The 19,382-nt window shown below is 41.4% G+C and overlaps 1 protein-coding gene across 2 annotated transcripts in view; it reads right to left on the reverse strand.

Moving 5' to 3' along the window:
- The window catches only part of POU6F2 (POU class 6 homeobox 2), a 456,556-nt gene that overhangs the window by 114,983 nt on the left and 322,191 nt on the right, over window positions 1-19,382 (reverse strand). For both annotated transcript variants that reach the window (XM_061197578.1, XM_061197579.1), the window contains one exon: window positions 5,873-6,174. In XM_061197578.1, the coding sequence (XP_061053561.1) occupies window positions 5,873-6,174 (302 nt within the window). The remainder of the gene's footprint in view (window positions 1-5,872; window positions 6,175-19,382) is intronic.

The raw sequence follows: 19,382 nt of genomic DNA on the forward strand, positions 1-19,382 counted from the left end.
TACTGATTCTTCCTTTTGCCTCAGACTCCAGTATGGCTCAATACTGTTACTGATCCTGTATTTTAAAATGCGATATTTAGTTCATCATGGATTTTGGCATTCATTTTGATTTTTTAAAACTGCATTAAAATATGCATCTATCTTGATGACTGCAGTTTTGGGTGAGCTTTGAATTCTGCATCTGAGAATGAATGTCTCACTTGTCTTATCTTAGTCTTGGTCCAGGTGAGGAGAATTTTACACTTGATGCAGCCCTGTGTAGACTGAGTTCTACTAGAATTTATAATGACCACAGAGGGGTTATACAAATATGCCTGCAAAAGGTACCAGAATATGGCATCCCAAAATATGCCACTTGGACATGAGGATTATTTTGCACTGAAGGGAACTGAGAATCAGTAGGTACAAGAAAAGCTCTCTGCCAACCTCCTGTTTTGCCTAAAAGCAGGACATAAATTTGTAAAGGTGGCCCCCCCCTCCCCTCTCTACCAGGAAGGACAGGAGTTAATTACTGGAGACAAGTCTAGACCCTTATCAGCCCAGAGATGGCACCAGAAGAATCTGTATAACAAATCTTGCTTATCTACCATTAGTTTCCCCATATATTTGCCTTCCCACAGTTTGCCACACTTAGAAGCTCATAGTCCTTTTCCTCGGTCTTGTCACTTCTCTAAAAATGTATTGTTCTTTTGTTAAGATGCTATATAAGCCCGAGTTTTAACCACCCTTTTGAGTTACGCATCACTAAGTGCTCCCGTGTGTATACACGATGCATGTGTCATAAACTTTTGTTTGTTTTTCTCTTCTTAATCTGTCGTTTGTTAGTCTACTTTACAGGCCCTTAGCTTGAGAACCTAGGATGAATAGAGGAAAAAAAGAGTTTTTTTCTCCCCTGTACCTGCATAGGTCACTCAAGTGAGTTTTAGAGATTTGTAACATAAAACTCCAAATAAAAGGGAAAGAGTTCCAGAAAGGATTTAATTTTACCTCCTCTATATATAGATGAAAAAAAACTTAGACCCACCAAACTTTGACTAATATTGTGTTAAATTAAGACTAACTGCTGGGGAGAGAGGGGGTTGGCCCCAGGCACTGGGCCTTTTCTATAGGAAGGAGACACGCTTGGAGACCATTTGCTTTAAAAGGATGGAAATCATGTAGGTCTAACTCCTTCTTGAGGGCTTGGGCTCTTTGTTTTAAAAAGGGATAATATACCACCCTCTCCATCACTCTGGAAAGTAGTACTGAAAGTCTGCTGGGGGGAGGGGGAAACATCCCACACGAGAAGATCAGGAGGCTGAGCTTGCTGCACTGCAGAGGTGGAATTTGAATGCAGTTTTACTCCTGGATGCCTGAGTGGTAACAAGACCTTTACATTAGCAAATGCACATGGTCGAGAACAATTTTACGCTATCTCTCGAGCAACTTCACCCCTGAGGGGGTGACCATGCTCCTCATTCCTCATATAAGCACAGATAGCTTTCTCTCCCCTAACTGCTTCCACTTATCTCTCTCTCCCTCTGTTTTTTTTTTTTTATTAAAATGTGCAATACAACAAGAAAAGGAAAAGATGATCCTGCTTCCTACCATGCAAGACGGTATGCAGAAGGCCAAGGTTAAATGCAGCATTTGGTTTCTTAAGCTTCTCTAATGTATAGGTATGAAAAAGCAATCAGGGACCAGAGTTTACAGCGGTGACTCTCTGAGGATGAAAACTTGACTTTAATTTGGACTCTCTGGCTAAGATAAAATCTGCTTCTGCTATCATTACCCCACTTACGTTTGTCCTTACTTTCTTTCTACTCTGCCACCCAGCTGAGTAGGAAGAAATTAACCTGACCTTGAAGAATACTCAGAGAATCTTCAGGACCACTGGGTTTTCAGTACCCAATAAAATTCTAGAGGCCTACCAACATTTAGATCATAGACTCAAGGACCTGAAAAGGATTTTAAAAATCATATTCAGCACACATTTAACAGATGAGGAAAATGAAGTCCAAAGAACTTGTTCCATTTGTGAGTTAGTTGGAAGCAGGGTCAGAATTAGAACAAGCTCCCTCTTCCCATGGCACCATGACTAGGTTCCAACTGTGTCCAGCTCATTTCCAGATCACTCATGAAGGAAAATACCAGGCCTTCCACACAATGTTTGGAATTTCCTTAGTACAAGTTAAAAACTCCCAAGGAACAGTCTCAAGAAAAGCCATCTCAGAAGTCATAGGAAGGAGGTATTTCACCATTCTTAGGCTTATGGGGTCTTTATCCAGATCAATATCATATATTGAAATTAAAGCTGTGTATTGTTTTTTCTACCCAGGAATGATTAGACCGTATATTTCCCCTCAAGAAGTTGCTTCCACAGGGAGATCAGCTCGGTGCTTTGTGAACACCTAGAGGGGTGGGATAGGGAGGGTGGGGGGGAGGGAGACGCAAGAGGGAAGAGATATGGGGATATATGTATATGTATAACTGATTCACTTTGTTATAAAGCAGAAACTAACCCATCATTGTAAAGCAACTGTACTCCAATAAAGATGTTAAAAAAAAAAGAAGTTGCTTCCACTTATGTTTCTGATCTGCTTCTACCCAACACACTCTATATTTCTGGTTTTAGATTCTGACGCAGCCTGTGGCAGGTGGGTTGTGCAAAAATAAGGAGTATGGATTGATATCCATCCTGGAACCTAATGGTTAAATTCAACTCACAGATGCATTTTGTTTGTCCCACACACTGTTTTATACTCAAGTTTTATACTCAAGTCTGCTTTACTTATTTATATGGACTGCCTGGCCCCTGAAGACGTTTGCACTTATAATCCCTGTTTAGAACTTCTCATCCCTCCTGAGAATGAAGTTGTGGGTGAGTGGACCTTGATTCTCCGTGAAGAGTTTAAAGACAGGCTTCCAGGGGCCAGCTTCTGGTATCCATGCTGGACCACCAGCCCTCCCATAACCCTGAGCAATCAAAATTAGTTCTCTGAAGTGACAATACTTTCGACTCATATCTGTCTTGAAACAACAACCTGGTTTTGTAAATGCAATCCATTTCATGGACTTGAGTAGAAGAGTGAAACAAATTATACTGCAGTATTACACAAAAACCTGACCAGAAGTATTTGGAGAATTTTAGTCTAGAGTGTTACTACCTGCCAGCACTATTTTTTTTTTCATCTTGAGGAATAACCTCACCAAATATACCTATACAAGCTACTTTCATTTATTATTTTTTCTGAAGATATGACAGCATCTGTACAGTTTTAGAAATGATTATTATCCTTCAAAGTTTTGTGTTTTTTTTTTAAACAAAAAACCTTCTGAATTACTGGCTTTCTCCGACAATCTAGGTTGCATGTTCTAAACTAACGTGTCTCAGACAGATTTTGAATAACGTAAAAAGACAAAGCCCACATGAAAATAAAGAACTGTAAAATAGAATTTAAGCTGTCATATATGAATTTAGTTGATCATTAGTCTCTTAAAAACCTTCAAACACAAACACTTTATTCTAGTTCATAAAGATCGTTACCTTTGAGAGTTAAATATCTTTCAGTTCCTTTTAAATAGTTTTCTTTTTCAAAAGTTCAAACATTCCATGTTCCACAAATTCAAAAACCCTTCAGCTAGTGTAGAGAAAAACCGGTATTTCAAAACCATGGCATTCTCAATTTCCTTTACACATGCCTATCGTGAAAGCAAAAAAAGAATCTTTTTATGCTTACTGATGTAGACTTATTCAAAATTAGTTCTCTATCTACTCAGTAATATTTTTTAAAGTTTCACCACATCACCCATTCAGTGGTCATTCATTAGACCCACAGAAGAAGTTAGAGTATTATCTCATCAATGTACTTAGTAAGTTTGTAAGTTAAAACTCCAACAGTGAAAAATTAGAATATTCTCTCAGGGTTATAAAGAAATAAATGTGATTCTGAGCCTTCTTTTGTTGCAAGAACAAAAAAACGAAACAGCTCCTGGATTTCCATGGGAAACTATTAGGAGAACTTTGGGAAATTATCCTCGTAGAATTTGTTTTTCATGAGGCTGAGCGGTCATCTCATCTAATGTCCTATCGACAGCTATTCAAATGGGTAGTCTACACTTGCCTTTTACTGGCCGATAGAGATTTGTAAGATGTCGACTGTGTTCTGAGCAGGCTGATGTCCACAGAACTCAAAGCTTTCACTCCACTCTACAGAATACTGGACTAAGTAGGCCAACTAGGGGCAGGACTAAGAAATCTCATCCCTCAGAGCAGGACACGTGTTTTCTTTGGTAATTTCACGTATTTTGACGGCTCGTGTAGAGGAAATGTTTAATCACATGGTGTTGAGATAGATCTAATTTAACTGCTCTTAAAAAAGCGTTACACCCATTCTTGGGAATAACCAGAGTCGAATTCCAAATGCTGAAAACATTAGGATTGCTCTCATCATGCATCTGGTAAATTTGATTAGACCTACTCTCCCCATAGATGTCAAGTGTACGAGCAAGAGTTTTTTAGCCTGTGCTCATTTCAGTCTTATGTCAAAGGTATTGTGTTGTCTCATACTTGTAAGATTTTAAAAAATACACCTTCAAACCCAACTCGAGAAAACGCTCAAACTGCAAGTAGCCATGACCCAAGTGCCAAGGAAAACAATTACTCATCTCACCCTAATGTTTCCATTTCCAAGAAAATTTGGGCCACCACTGAGAAGCCAAACACATAGAAACAAAGTTACAGGACAACAAACTAAATCGGTTCTAAAACCCACTGGCCTTTCTGTCTTCGGGCCAATTTATCTTGACTCTGCATACTTTGCTGTTTCGGACCAAAGGGTAACATCACTCTTGTCCTCAGGTGGGGCAGGGCTGGACTGACTGCAGTGCGTGCGCCCACCATCAGGAGGGAGGTGAGTTGCCCTGTGAAATGAGTGCATAGGCTTTCCACTCTGTGGGAATGTGTCACTGCACTACAAATGGACTAAACCATCTGAAATCTTCCTGGAAAAAAACATCCTTACATTTTTAAAGTCCAAAACTGAGCTATTAATGTCTGGATCTGATCTGTTGACATCGGAGTCATTATCTTTTAAAGCTAATTTATTCTAAAGGCATCTAAGTTAAAAATGAGTTTCTGAGTTGTTAAAATTATATATTCCTGAATGCTCCTGTTCATTGCTCTTCCATGACAGTAGATTAAAGATGAGCTTTCATGATTAGCCTGAAATTCTATTTTGGATGCCCTCAGCTTCACAGCAATAAAGTAAATGTACGGAAGCTTTATTATTTTATAAAGATGCATATTTGTGGAGGGTCTCGGCATGCATTTAGAGTACTTGTTAATCCATGGAGTAATGGTTGGAATCTGGGACATAAGACCGGGGCTAAATTTCTTTACCTTCCTAACCCCAGAGAGTCTTTGGAAAAACAGACACAAAAGAGCACCAAGTACTTAAGGTAAGACACTGCTGTATTCATAATCTAGAGAAATAACCACCATGCCTCATGGACAGGAGATGCAGTTCTCCACGGGGCTACAAAACTCTGCTAGTAATAATTTTAATTGGATGCTATCTTTGCTGCCTTCAGAAAGTATCATAAAGTGGAGTTATTACAGGCTACAAGCGCACTTACTGTGCTGGCCTCTCACAGGAGGAAACAGATAACATTTATCCTTCGGAGGGCAACGTCGATGGGCTTCTATTTGTTTCGTTTACATGCATCCCCAGTTGCCCGCTATCTGCTCCCTCTTCCCTCCTTCTAAGAGATCAATTTGAATTAGACGCTGCGGAAGTGGATGCTAAGTTTGGCCTGCCCTCTGCCTCCGGGGAGGGCGCCACCCGGCGGCCCGGTCCCCTGGGCCCTGGGCGGGGCGGGTCGGGGAGCGTACCTGCAGAGGATTGGGTGGCGTGAGCGGCGACGGGAGGCCGTGTCCCGGAGACTGGCTGGCTTTCTGGGGGGAGCTGGAGCTCTGCTGAGTTGGAGACGGTTGGTTCCGGTTCTGGGGGTGAGGGTGGGCGGGAGGAGCCGGCGGCGGCTGGGAGGCGGGCGGCGGCGGCGGCGGCTGGGACTGCGGGGGCACCTGCGGGTGCTGGCTGCACGGCGGGGCGGGCGGCGGCGGCGGCGGCGGCGGCTGCTGGAGCTGCTGCAGCTGCTGGAGCTGCTGCAGTTGGGAGCTGAGGGATGAGGTAGCTGCGAGGAGACAGAGGGAACGTGGAGCTGAAACAAACACGTGGAGCTGAAACGTACCCGACCAAACCGCGTGCTGTGCCTTTGACAGCCGGTACCCCGCGAGCCGAGACGCCTCCCCCTTAGAAAAAGTTTACCCTCATGCCCTGAAACTCCGTGGTATTTCAGAGGGTTGCGGGGCACTGCGAGAACAAGAGTCACTTCTCGGGGAAATTTTAAAATTTAGGGAGGACCGGAGTGTAACCCATCAGGCATTACTTCCAAAGGGACTGAGCAAACCAAGGGGGTGTACTAGGAACAGAGGTAATTTTTCAGTACTTTCTCCCTCTCTTCCTTTCCACGCTGCTTGGGAAATACACTTAGACTTTCAAGATCTGATTTCGATTTTTAAAGTTCAACCCATTTAATTCTTTTGGCAAATGCTCAAATGGAGTTAAGAACAGAAAGCTGAAGTGTTCGTAATCTCCTTTTCATCATCGATACCACTAATGGTGTCATTTCTACTCGCTGCTTCAGACCTCCGCCAATTTGCTTAGACATTGAGTTTCAAGTTTCTACCATTTTTTTTTTTTAATTTAAAGACAGTACACGCTTCTTAGTTTTGCAGAATCAAAAGCTTGAGTCTGAACTTTTTGCCCGCTCATCAGAGAGACACAGCCCCACAGCGGAAGGGTTACAGTCAGCGACTGTGCACTGCGGTGACTGGTCACACAGGCACCTCAAGGACAAGCCAGGAACCGAGAGGATGAAGTCATCTTTCCAGATTTCCTTGGTCTGTGAAAAGTAAGCGTTGGTGGGAAAAGTTGTCTTAACACCGAGCTCACGGTATTTGTTCCCATGTGCCCATCTAGCCCTGAACAATTTCTGCAGCAGGAAAACAGTTCGGCCAAAGAAGGATCTAGAGAAAAGTACTGCTACAAGTTCACTTTTTTCTTTGCCTGAATATCAGCCTAAAAGCTTTCTAATAAGCCTACAAATAAATATAAGGATCAATGTTGCACCCATAGGCCGTGGCTGCAATGCTATCCTGTTCCTCCCCTACTTAGAATTAGTCAAGATTCCCAAAAGTAGTAACTCCTGTTTGCAACATTAAACCAGTCCCCATTAAAAAAAAAATGCTCCTTAAAAAAAAAAAATCTAGTGGTTCTGTAAAGTGATATATCATACACCTGACTTCATACAACAAAGATGTTCTTAAAAAAATATGTGTATATTGAACCTTATGTTGAGCACATCTGAAGAAGTTTCTCTGTAAGGAAATCAACCAGGGACTATTTTTGTAAAATTAAGAATCATTTTGTGAAATGAAAACACCAGCTAGGCACTAGTGCTGTGTCTGGTAGTACGTAGGATTTAACAGGGAGACACAGTCCTGACTTTAAGGAGTTTATAGTATATTTGTGCATATAAGGTTAACTCGTAAGAAGTAATCAGGTTTGGGGTGCCTGTTACAGTCCTGCTAATTAACTGAGATGCTTGACACATCTCAGTTAATTGTCTAAATGGTCAACAGTGTGGAAACTGACCAAAAGGTCCAGGAAAATGAGGAGAGGGGTTCCTCTGTGGGCTAGAGAGGCCAAGGCAGTGTTCATGAGGACCGAGAGGGCTCAAGAGAGTGAATTCTATACCCAGAAGGAAGGAAGAGACGATATTCCAGGCTGGAGAGACACCCAGATGACAGTATGGCTTAGGTGATGTTTCTGAAGGACAGTGTGGAGAATGGACTGCCTGGAACAGAAACTTTGGGCCGTTTTGATGATTTTAGACCTTAGAGAGGTGGGAGCCTGTCTTTGAAAGTGGTGGGAAGATGGATCACTCTCAATTCACCACTGGTATAAGTCAGATTTTAAATATATAATCAGGTTTGTTTAAAGCAAGGCATAGCTGTACTGATGAAACGATAGCTTGACCTTTCCCAGGGGCATCAAATACCAATTCTGTGCTCTCAGGTCCAAGTAGAGCTTCCATGTTGGACCAGTGGGGATGGCAAGTCCTCACTGGGTCAGTGAGTTACTCTAGGTCTGTTCAAACACTCAGCCCAGTGTGCGTCCTGCCTTTCATTTAAATCCAGAGTGCTCTGGGACTCTACAGGTAGAGACGGCTTGTGAGAGAGAGGGCTGGAAAATACCCAGTCAATGGGGACTCTGAACTTTGTGCTCAATTTTGCTGCAAACCTAAAACTGCTTTAAGAAATAAAATCCATATTAAAAAAAAAAATACCCAGTTAGCATCCCATTTATCGGAACTTTAAGAGAATGATCTGGTTTTGCCATTTTCCCCTCTCCATGCTCCTATTGTACAAAATCACATTTTATTGAATAGCTGGGAACCCAGCTCAATTCTGACCCCCCAGGATCTTCTGCAATCCGGAGGGAGGGTCCTGGGGGAGTGGGGCTTGAGCTCTCCTTTTGGTGGAGTTACAGACTTTGGGAACCTGATTGCATCTGGCCTCCTGCCTGATTCAAATCAAGCCTGTCCTGATTTCTTTCAGGTGGGGGGCACATATGTCAGTGCTTATTTTCATGGTTGACTTAAATACCATACTGTTTCATTTTGGTTAGAAAAGCATTTATCTAAATCAGCATTTGAAAACAGGAAAGACTGGGGAATATTGGCAGATAGACATTGGCAGACGGGTAGGTGCAGCAGACCCTAACCTACTAATGAGATGTGGTCCCAAATATGTCTTCGTTTCTTGATGTTGGTGAGTTCACATTGCTCGGCTATGTCTTTCCCATAACCTGCATCTTGCCTGGAAAGGCATTAACCTAAACGAAACCTCTTGGAGTTACATGAACTAATTTGACATTTGCAAGCAAGAAATGATGGACAACAAAATATGTTCAGGTATGTACTGGATGCAAAGAAAAGCATGAGGGGGCTGTACAAGAATGCCACTCTGGTCTAAAAAATGCCAAAGGCACCTACACAATAATATGAAAACAAAAGCAAAAAAATGCTAAAATATGGAGCCTCTAAATCGCTCATTGTATAAAGCATACTGAGATACAGATACAAGTTAGGAAGGTTCAAGGACATATTTGAACTACAGAGGATGTCTGCAGATAAAATGATGATTGTTGGGGGTAAAGCTTTGACCCTATTTCATAGAAGATTTAAGACTTTACTTTCTTCCCTGGTATTTATGTCCTTTTATGATTATTTCCTCTATGTCTGGTTACTATACACTCCATGGGCCAATGTTTAATATAAAATTTAACTACATTAACAGTAGGTATGAAAGAACTAAAAGAGAGGCACAGAAGTTTTCATTAGGATGTTTGAAATTTTAAAAACTTACAATTTTGAAAAAGAAACACAAAACAATTTTCTATCGAACTTGGAATTTCCTAGAGTAGATTGGAACTTCCCAAATAAATAATTTAATATCACAAAGGAGAAGTCAAGAAGCTTGCATTTCTCCATTTGTTCAGTTTCTATATATCAACTAATTTAGGAAAAACATTTTCTTCTTTGGGATCTTTGTTAAAGGTGTTCTCAGGAAACCAGGCACATAAATAAAGCTCCACCACAGAGGTATCAGAACTATATGGGATGGGCTTTACATACAATTACTTCGAAGGCACAGAAACGGAAAGTAAACTCATCCTCTCTACCTGCCCATGAAGGGTAAGGCCGTGAATGATGCTGGAGAAATACAAACGTGTCTTGTACTGTGCAAGGTACTGAAACGCCGTGGGATTCACAAAAAGCCGAATAGGACTCAAACACTAAAGGAAGTGTGATTCTTAGCAACACGCTCACTCACCTTTGTTAACACAAAGTACAACATCAGACTATTATCATCAGTGTAGTCAGGGGCTCAGTGTCAGCATTTTCTGGGACTTTCCAGGTTCAGGGGTCTGTGGGCATGGTTGGCAAACTGGAGGCTTGGGTTTGAGAGTCTGCTGGGAAGGATTACAAGCTCTGGGCCCGGCTGGGACCTGAGTTGCCTTATAGCAATACATTTACAGAGGGGAGAGGACCCGTGCTAAGGAGGAGGGAAGCGGGCGGGGTTTATCACTGCAAGTGACCAGGAATCCTGCAAAGAGCGTGATGGTAATGGCTTTTCAAGCCCATCCTTAGCCCAGTCCCCTGGTGCAAGCCTGCCTACGGAGGGAAAGAGCACCAAGTAAAAACACAAAGGGCAACCTTGAACTTCTTGCTAAGGGCAAGAAGCCAGATGCCAAAGACCACATACTGGATAGTTGCATTTATATGGAATGTACAGAATAGGCGAATCCACAGAGATAGAAAGCAGATTAGTGGTTGCCAGGTGGGGGGGGACTTGGGGGTAACTGCCCGTGGGTATGGGGTTCCTGGGCGGGGGTGATGAAAAAGTTCTAGAACTAGATAGTGGTGAGTGTTGGACAACATTGTGAATGTACTTAATGCCACTGAATTGTACGCTTTAAGATGGTTAAAGTGGCAAATTTTATGCTATGTGTATTTTACTATAATAATAGTAATAATAACAATATTATTAATAGCTAATAGCTGTTTCTCCATATTCGCACACTGGAGACCAAGCCGCACTGCCTTGGGACCCCACGAGGGAAGGGAATAATCCTTCTCCACTCTGCATGGCTGTGCCTGGCAGAGCAAAGGGAGAGACGTGGGCAGGGCTGCAGGATGCCGGGCGGCACTGGGAGGAAAATGCCGTGTCCGCTGGAGGGGGAGAGGCACAGGTCTGGCAGTGGGAGCAATGGATTGCTATCAACGTGGACCATGGATTCAGTCCTAGGCGCACACGAGACACCCCTCTAGAAATGCTGCCGAAGCTGGACTCTGAGGAGGCGAAGAACATTGATGGCAATTTGGGTTCAAAATGAGACAGTGCTTCACAGTTTGGAAAGCACTGTCATTGAAAATGGATAAATTCGTTTTTTTTTTTGGCCACACCATGTGGCATGTGGGATCTTAGTTCTCCGACCAGGGATTGAACCCGTGCCCCCTGCATTGGAAACACGGAGTCTTAACCACTGGACCACCAGGGAAGTCCCCGGATGAATTAACTTTTCAGGACAACCATATGGATAGATGATATCACTGCCATGTTGTACATATAGAACTCGGGCTCAGAAAGGTTAAGTGACCTGCCTGAGTTCACACAGCTAATGAGCACTATGGCCGACTCAATCTTAGGTCTGCCACTTCCCAAAGCCTCTTAACATAACAGAATCAGGGGCAAGCTATTTCCCCCTGAGGGTTGGAACGAAGATAACTACTCCCTCGTAGAGGGATGCCCTCCATGGCCCTGCTCTTGAGAAGAGGTGGCACAGGTCCCCAGCTTACAGAGGCTGCTTTGAAGGTGTCTGCTCAGTGATGAATTGTTCAGCTCCTGGGCAAGTGTGTACAGTTGTACCCCTGTCCTGCTGCAGGCAAAATGTTTTTTAAAGCCTGCTGATATGAAATATAAATGTGCATTTTGAGGATAAAGATGCTAATTTGAGTGTGAGCCATGAGTTATTTTAAGACCAGGGACATGGGGTCGAGGGAGAGGGGGTGAGAGGTATGAGTGGCTGGGAGGTGGGGAAGGGCCACAGCACACTTCCTTCGTGTCACTAGTTTGCCTCTGTGGTGAGAGAATGTTTCCTCTACACTTAGACCCTGGGCGGCCTCAACACTGTGCGCAGCTTGGTGACATTTTAAGGAAAGTAACCAAGTAGGGTATCAGGTTACGTTGTCCATGGAACTCTGTGATGTGTTGTCTCTAGAGTATAGTCAGGGGGCAGCTAAGAGTTCTCCAAATGGCTTTGTCCCTTAATTGGGGACAGTGACTCCCAGATCAGCCCCAGTCTTACAAATCAGTGAACTCATGGGCCACCGAAAAGGAAATCCTGTGCTCCCTGATGTATGCAGCCTTTGCCTCCCTAACTCTGTATTTACTGTTCACTTTTCTTGCCCACTGAAATCCCTAGAAGAAGAAAAAAATGGAATCTAGAACAACTCAACCAGAAGAATCTGAGTCGGTAAAACTGGACATCTTCCCTCCTTCCACCCCCCCCCTCCCACCAAGTAATAACATCCAAGGTAGCTGAAGTAAGGATGCAGGTCAGGAACTCTTCCTGGTACCCTCATTAACAGCATCCCTAGCATGCACCGGCAGACAGAAGTTTTTGTAAAGTACATGGAAACAGCATTTTGGGGACTTGGGATTTTGAAAAAGTACAGAAGGTGAAGACTTCCTGGAAAATTTGCCTTTATTTTGGCAGCAATGCCCCAAACAAGCAAAATCAGTTCTGCCTCAAAGATTATGATGTGTAACCATCTCACATGCAGTCAGTGTTCTCAGCTCCAGAAATATTGCTAATACATATCTTTAATCTGTCATTTGCTTTGTTTGCATTTACGGCAGAGATCTAAGTATCTCTTGAGATGTCAGGGGAAAACAAAGAGAGAAATTCTTCCAATGAACATATTCCCACAAATTTCCATGTATTGCCTGAGCCACACAAGCTTCTTTCTTCGGTCAGGTGTTTTCCCCAACTCTATCTCAAATTATGGACTCGAATCACCTGGGGAACTTGTTAGACAAGTGGATTCCAGAGGGTAGGACAAAGTCTGCATTCTAAAGCACAAACCCCCCCACCAACGGGGATCAGGAGCTATTGGCCTAGGGGCTCCTAGCAGCCCATCCAGGAGGGGAAGGCTCTTCCCTTGGCCTTCAACCTGAGCAGTTTGTTTATCCATCTCCATAATTTTGAGGATATTTCTTTTCAAAAAATGAATCTGTTCTTCCATTGGCAAAAAATATCGAAACAAAAATCACTGGTTGGAAAGAAGAGAAAACAGACATCTGGGAATCTTCCAGCATTCTTTAACACCTTCTTTGAGATAGAAGAGCAATTTGCCACCCATTACTGCCTTTGTTGACATTTAGGGGAGCACTCTTGTTGGAGTATCATAAGTCCGAGACATACTGTTTGCTTTTAGATGCCCTATTAAATAGGGAAGATGAAAAAAGTGGAGGACAAGTGCCCACTGTAAAGCAAAGGGGTGAAGTGGTGGCATGGGCCATCCCAAGGGGAGCTGCACCCACCCAGCAATGTATCAGGGAGGCTGAGAACTCAAGGTGGCAAGTTCCCCTGAATTCCCACAGGGGTTTGCCGAGGCCTTCCTCTGGAATAGCTGACCTCCCAACATCTCTGCCTGCAGAATGGCCCCCAGCTAGGCCTAAACTCTCAGGAAAATAATGGGAAGGCTCTCCTCTAAAGAAACTGAAAAAACTGGGGAAGAATTAGGATTTCCCATGTGGATGTGGCACCCCAAAGTACATCCTTCTCTTCTCAGTCACCCTTAAGAAACCAGTCAGTTCACAGTCTCACCCCAATACACAGAGCTCTTCATCGCTCTTCCGAGTCTTGAGAAGTCCATCCAGGTTCCTACTGAATGCCAACCAAGGTGAAAGGAAAAACACCCCCCATGATACTGATAACCCCCCCATGGAATTGCAGAGCACCAAAGATAAAGATTTTTTAAAACCCTAAGTAAGATTTCAGAGAGACAAATAAAAGGCCACATAGAAAGAGACATAACGCAAATAGGCACCATACTTCTCATCAGCAAAACAATAAAAAGCTAAAATCAGTGGAGCAATGCCTTCTACGTTCTGAAAGAAAATGATCTCCAGCCAAGAATTTTATTGCTGGCTAAACTGTTAACAGTGAGAGTGGAAGAAGGCCCATTTTGGAACTTACAAGGACTTAGCTTATCTTTACTTACCTTTTTCTTAGGAAGTTGAATAGATACTTCAGCAAAATAAGGGGGTGAACCAAGAAAGAGGAAGATTTAGGATGCAGGAAGCAGTGTGCATCCCCCACAAGAACAGTAGAAGGGGGCCCCACTATGACAGCTGTCTGGAAGTTCTAAAGAGTACCCAGTCCAGACTGCAGCATAAAGGAAGGGCTCTAGTGAAATATGTACAGAAAAAAAGGGGGATTCCATGGAAGTGATAAAATATTTGTGCTTTTGGAAGAATTTGAGAGTATGAAAAAAAAAAAAAAAGAAAGGAAACTATAAACTTCAGGGAAAACAAAAGCTGCCTGGGAAAGCCACAATCTAGAAATGAAGCATCTGTTCCAAACTAGAACAAGAAGTCATTGAGCTCCAAGAAGAAAAACTGAATGGATTTAATGCTATAGAAAAAGTAAGAAGCTGAAAGATGGTAACTACTTTCTACAGAAGGTATACCATTCTTTTCATCATCATCATCATCATCATCATCATCATCATCATAATAAAAGGGATGGGCAATAAGACACTTCAGGCAAAACCAACAAACAATAGAAGAAGAAATGCATAGTTTTTATAAGAAACAAGAGACGAGACAAATAACATGATTCAATTGTGCAATAAAATGTGGCATAATTTTGAGCACTTGGTAGAGTATGAAAGGATAGTCTATTTGAGTATTTTCTTTGAGTGTCACAAAAATCCAGACTGAGAAGGACATCTGATCAGAGCACATGTTTTGGCTCTGCAGGAAATAATTAGGTAGCCACATTAAAGTTAAGAATGTTTACTAGACTTCAAGTTTTTGAAACAACCTGTAAACAAAGTAGGCAGGATTTAATGAGACTACAAATGCTATCATCCTTGACAAGGTAGAAGTGAGAGGTTGGTGGGAGGGAGGAGAGGAAGTGAGGACCAGAGCACTGAGTGGGGAATCAAGAGACACCGCTATAGTTGACACAACAAATGGGGATTTAAATATGCTATTTAAAGTTACAAAGTTAACAAAAAATAGCTCTATACTTCTATTAGGAGGAGGGAGGAGGAGAAAGTGGGAGATGTTATAAGTGAGCTAAACCCAAATACACCATAGCAGAAATGAACAGATGGTACATAAAGCTAATAAATCGAGTCAGAGGTAAATGGAAAGTATTTAGAAATGTGGAGGTAAACCTATAAGGCTGAAACCAGAAATGGTTCAATGTGATTGCCTTGGGGGAGTAATTCTGAGGGTGGAGAGGAGTCTAGCTGAGATATTGTGATATTCAGATCCATCCCAGGACACTATTTGGATTGAGTTTCTTGAGTTCCTTACACTGAGGTCTAGACCTTAAATGGGACTGAATTCACCTTGGGTTTTGTTGATGACGCCAATTGAGGCATGAAACTTCTTTTGAAAAATCCACAATAGACATTTGTTCCTGATGGTTGGAGACATATTCTCAGAGACCATTTCATAGGATGCTAGTCCCCAGATAGGTCCCATGAAAGAAAACTGTTCCATGGTCAAATGATTTATGAGACATGACATGTTGTATCCTACTTTTGGAAATCCATAATGAGCATCAGAATATTAATGACTTCGAATTTCAGCATTAAAGAAACCTGATTAACATTTCTTCATCTAACACTGACCAAACTCATGTGACCTCGGAACCCCATCATCTTGCTTTTCTTTGACCCAAATTTATGCATGTGTGTGGAACTAATATTGAGAGGAATCCACTTAGGAGTAACCTGAAGGTGTCTCTATCTGATGTAGTCATACATGACCATTTTATAGATGAAGAAGTGTTTTACATATATATATATATATATACACACACAATGTACATATATATGATGTATATATACATACACACAGTGTATATATAATGTACACATATATATACCATGTACATATGTACAATGCATATATATGATGTCCATATATGCAATGTATATGTATACACAATGTACATATATACAATGTATATATATGAATAAGTACATATACACAATGTATATATCCATACAATATACATAAATACAATGTACATATATGCACAATGCACATATATAAATGTATATATACATACACATATAATTTTTATATATATATATATACACACACACACAATATATGTGTTATATATCAGGGTCTCTGGAGGAAGTAATGAGCTCTCTTCAATATAAAATAAGCCTAATGAGGACTCCCTGGTGGCGCAGTGGTTAAGAATCCTCCTGCCAATGCAGGGGACACGGGTTCGAGCCCTGGTCCGGGAAGATCCCACATGCCACGGAGCAACTAAGCCCGTGTGCCACGACTACTGAGCCTGCGCTCTAGAGCCCATGAGCCAAGACTACTGAGCCCGTGTGTGACAACTACTGAAGCCCGTGCGCCTAGAGCCCGTGCTCTGTAACAAGAGAAGCCACCACATTGAGAAGCCCCTGCACCACAATGAAGACCCAACGCAGCCAAAAATAAATAAATAAATTAAAAATAAATAAATAAATAAATAAACCTAATGAAATTCTTAAGTTTACCCTTAATAAGGCTGCATGGATTAATCTAGAACCAAGCTTATCCAGTGTGGTGAAATTGGTTAATTCATGCCAAAGAGAAACTTCCGGTGAACATAAGAAACATCTTTGGATGATTAAAAATGTAAATAGGTGTTGAGAGGGTACACACGTATGAATTTCTTAAAAAATGCAAATTCCCTGAAGGCCAAGTGTTTCAGATAGTCTAGTAGGAGAGGAGAAAGAAATACAAAATTTGTTCTTGAAAGATTCAAAGATGGGAAACCAGAGCTGGAACGTTCTATGACTAACTAGGACAACCTGGGGCCTAGCAGAACTCTCCCCAAGCACTGGAAAAGCATCAGTGTCAGGGATTTTTAGCTCTGAGGAACCTGGTGTGGATATTCTCTCCTCAAATAGCATATAGCATGAGCCAAGAAAATGCAGCTCCATCGATACTAAACTTTTAAAAATAAGATCTTCCTTCAGAAAAAAAGATTTAAATAACCCCCTCCTGCCTATTGCCATCAGATTTTCAAGTCTTCTTCAGGTGGTAATACCATATCAAATTAGAACTTGTAGGTTTGAGTGTGCATTTTAACTAAGTTCCAGAATTCTAGATTCTGTTCCTTGATTTTGCTTGATTAATTTTTCCATCACCTGCAGGGAATCATAGACTGTATATGGAAATATTCACTCTTGATTTGAAATCCTTTTGCTCAACGGATGAGGCCAAATTTATTCATCAGAGAATCCTAACCCTCCAATAAGAACTGGTTTCCTTTTCTAAACGGAGTTTAGCAAAAGCTTGGTGAAGGATCTGGCTGAAACGTGAGATTCTCCTTGGGTATCAGTTCTCACCGCTCTGCTAATTCTCCCGTTCAGGATAATTAAGGGGTTTTTGTTGTTTGTTTGTTTTTAGAAGTCTGAGATTAAGAGTACGTCACTGACTATGCCACCCTTCCTTCTTAATACCATATTTGTTTAATGACAGAAAATGCATTTGGGTGAAATAGAAAGCAGCTTAAAGAAGCGCTCATGTAACATTCAATCCCATTATTTTTCCTCCTTAAATGTGAAAAACAGTTATTTACATCTTTGATAACCTCTTCTCAGAAGGCCAATCCACCTTTTCACTGGAGGTTAAAAGGTTTAAAATTATAGCTAACATTTATTGAGCATGGTTTTCCCAGGGATATTTAAAAATTTTTAGGGTAGAAGTGAAGCCATACTCACTAAAAATGAAGCCATGATATGGGGGAAAGGGAGACACGTGCTCATTTTATATTCCTATGCTAATAAAATAATAACGTAATCTTTCAAATGATAACACTGGCTTTATACACATTCAAATTATAGCCACACTGGCTTTCAGAGCATTGGTGTTTGCCTTTCCCTTCAAATGGGCATTTGCAGGAGAAAATGTTACAGGCAGTTCAATGGATACTGCTCCTGGTTTAAACACAGCACTATGTTCACTCAAATTTCTTTTAGGCTATAGACACATGGGCCAGCGCTTATTTTCATGGTTGATTTAATCCATCCCCTCTGCCAGTGTGGGGATTATTCCCTACAGTTATTCTCCAGTGATCTGTCAGTTCAGATTGAAAAAAGTTAAGTGACAAAGATGCGGGGGCTGATTCCTTTAGAAGGCTAGGCTGTACAGCATGTTTCCTTTTAAGGATCTGACTATGTTCTCTTCTTTTTCATTTCCCCCCAGTCACTACAAATCTTCCTTATCTAGGCTGAACTTTAAACTCCATAAACAGGCAATTCAATTTTGTTCCTATATGACAACTTCTGGGTTGCCAAAAAGCTTTATAGATCTTACCTTATCAGTTCTTGCTTATTTTTTGAGAAGAGGAAATAGTGTATATCTCCCCTCACTTTACAGATGAAGAAATCTAAACTCAAGACATGATACTAGGACCATACATATCCTAGCTTTTCGTGGCCTGCACAATAAATGATAAAACTCGCCTTAAGCTACATTTATTTTTATATTTCGAGACACAGACATCAAAAATATACCCTTGCCAGATTTGTAATTCTATTCTAGATTCATAGAAAAGAAAACTGTAACAGTTGACTTTAATTGTGTAGCAAAATGTTTACTATTTAAAAGTTCCTCATATTATATCATAAATATTATTACTTTTCTCATTCTTATTTTCTCTTTCCATCTCTACAAGTAGAATTCTTTAGTTGGATCATTAATATACTTCACGGGTAATTTGGTTATTTTGTATCAATGTGCAAATTAGTCATTCAATTCACACAGTTTATTTTAGGCTTTCACATGTAAAAAGTTAAATGAGAGAAAAGGCATGTAAGAGTTTTAGTGAAATAATTAATTATATTAATGATAACCCTACTGGAAGAAAAGAGTCATCAAAAAAAGAATCCTGGGAAACTTCATAAAAAGCGATAGATGCTAGAATATCAGTGGTGTTAGAATGTAACGTGGTCATATCACCTACATGGGTACAAATGCTTTTGCAAAGGTCTAGTGGATTTTTGCCCATCTGGTTGATCTTGCTATGCGAAGTAAAGTGATATTCTTCTTACTTCATTAATGCAGTTGGACAAAAGAGGCAAACATAAACGTGTCACTCAGCATAGGGTAGTTTTACCGTGGTAACAAGCAGCCCCCAAATCTCACTGGCTTAGCCCAACAAAGATTTTTTTTCTTTTCGTGCTATCATAAGTTGGCAGGGGGTCTTAGCTTAGTGTAGTCACTTAGGTACCCAGCTGATGGGGCAGTCACTATCTTGAACGTTGCCTATGATGTGAGAAGGATAGAGAGCTTTTTAGGGTGGGAATTAAATGCTCTGATTCAGAAGTCATCCCATCACTTTCTCTCACAACTCATTGGCCAGCACTAGCTACATGGCACCCCTAAACTATGAGGGAGCCAGGAAGTGCCATACTATCAAGTCCTGGAGAGGGGGAGAGTCAGAAAAATTCAGTGAATA

This window comes from Eubalaena glacialis, chromosome 8, assembly GCF_028564815.1.
Source record: "Eubalaena glacialis isolate mEubGla1 chromosome 8, mEubGla1.1.hap2.+ XY, whole genome shotgun sequence".
NCBI classification, from domain to species: Eukaryota; Metazoa; Chordata; class Mammalia; order Artiodactyla; family Balaenidae; genus Eubalaena; species Eubalaena glacialis.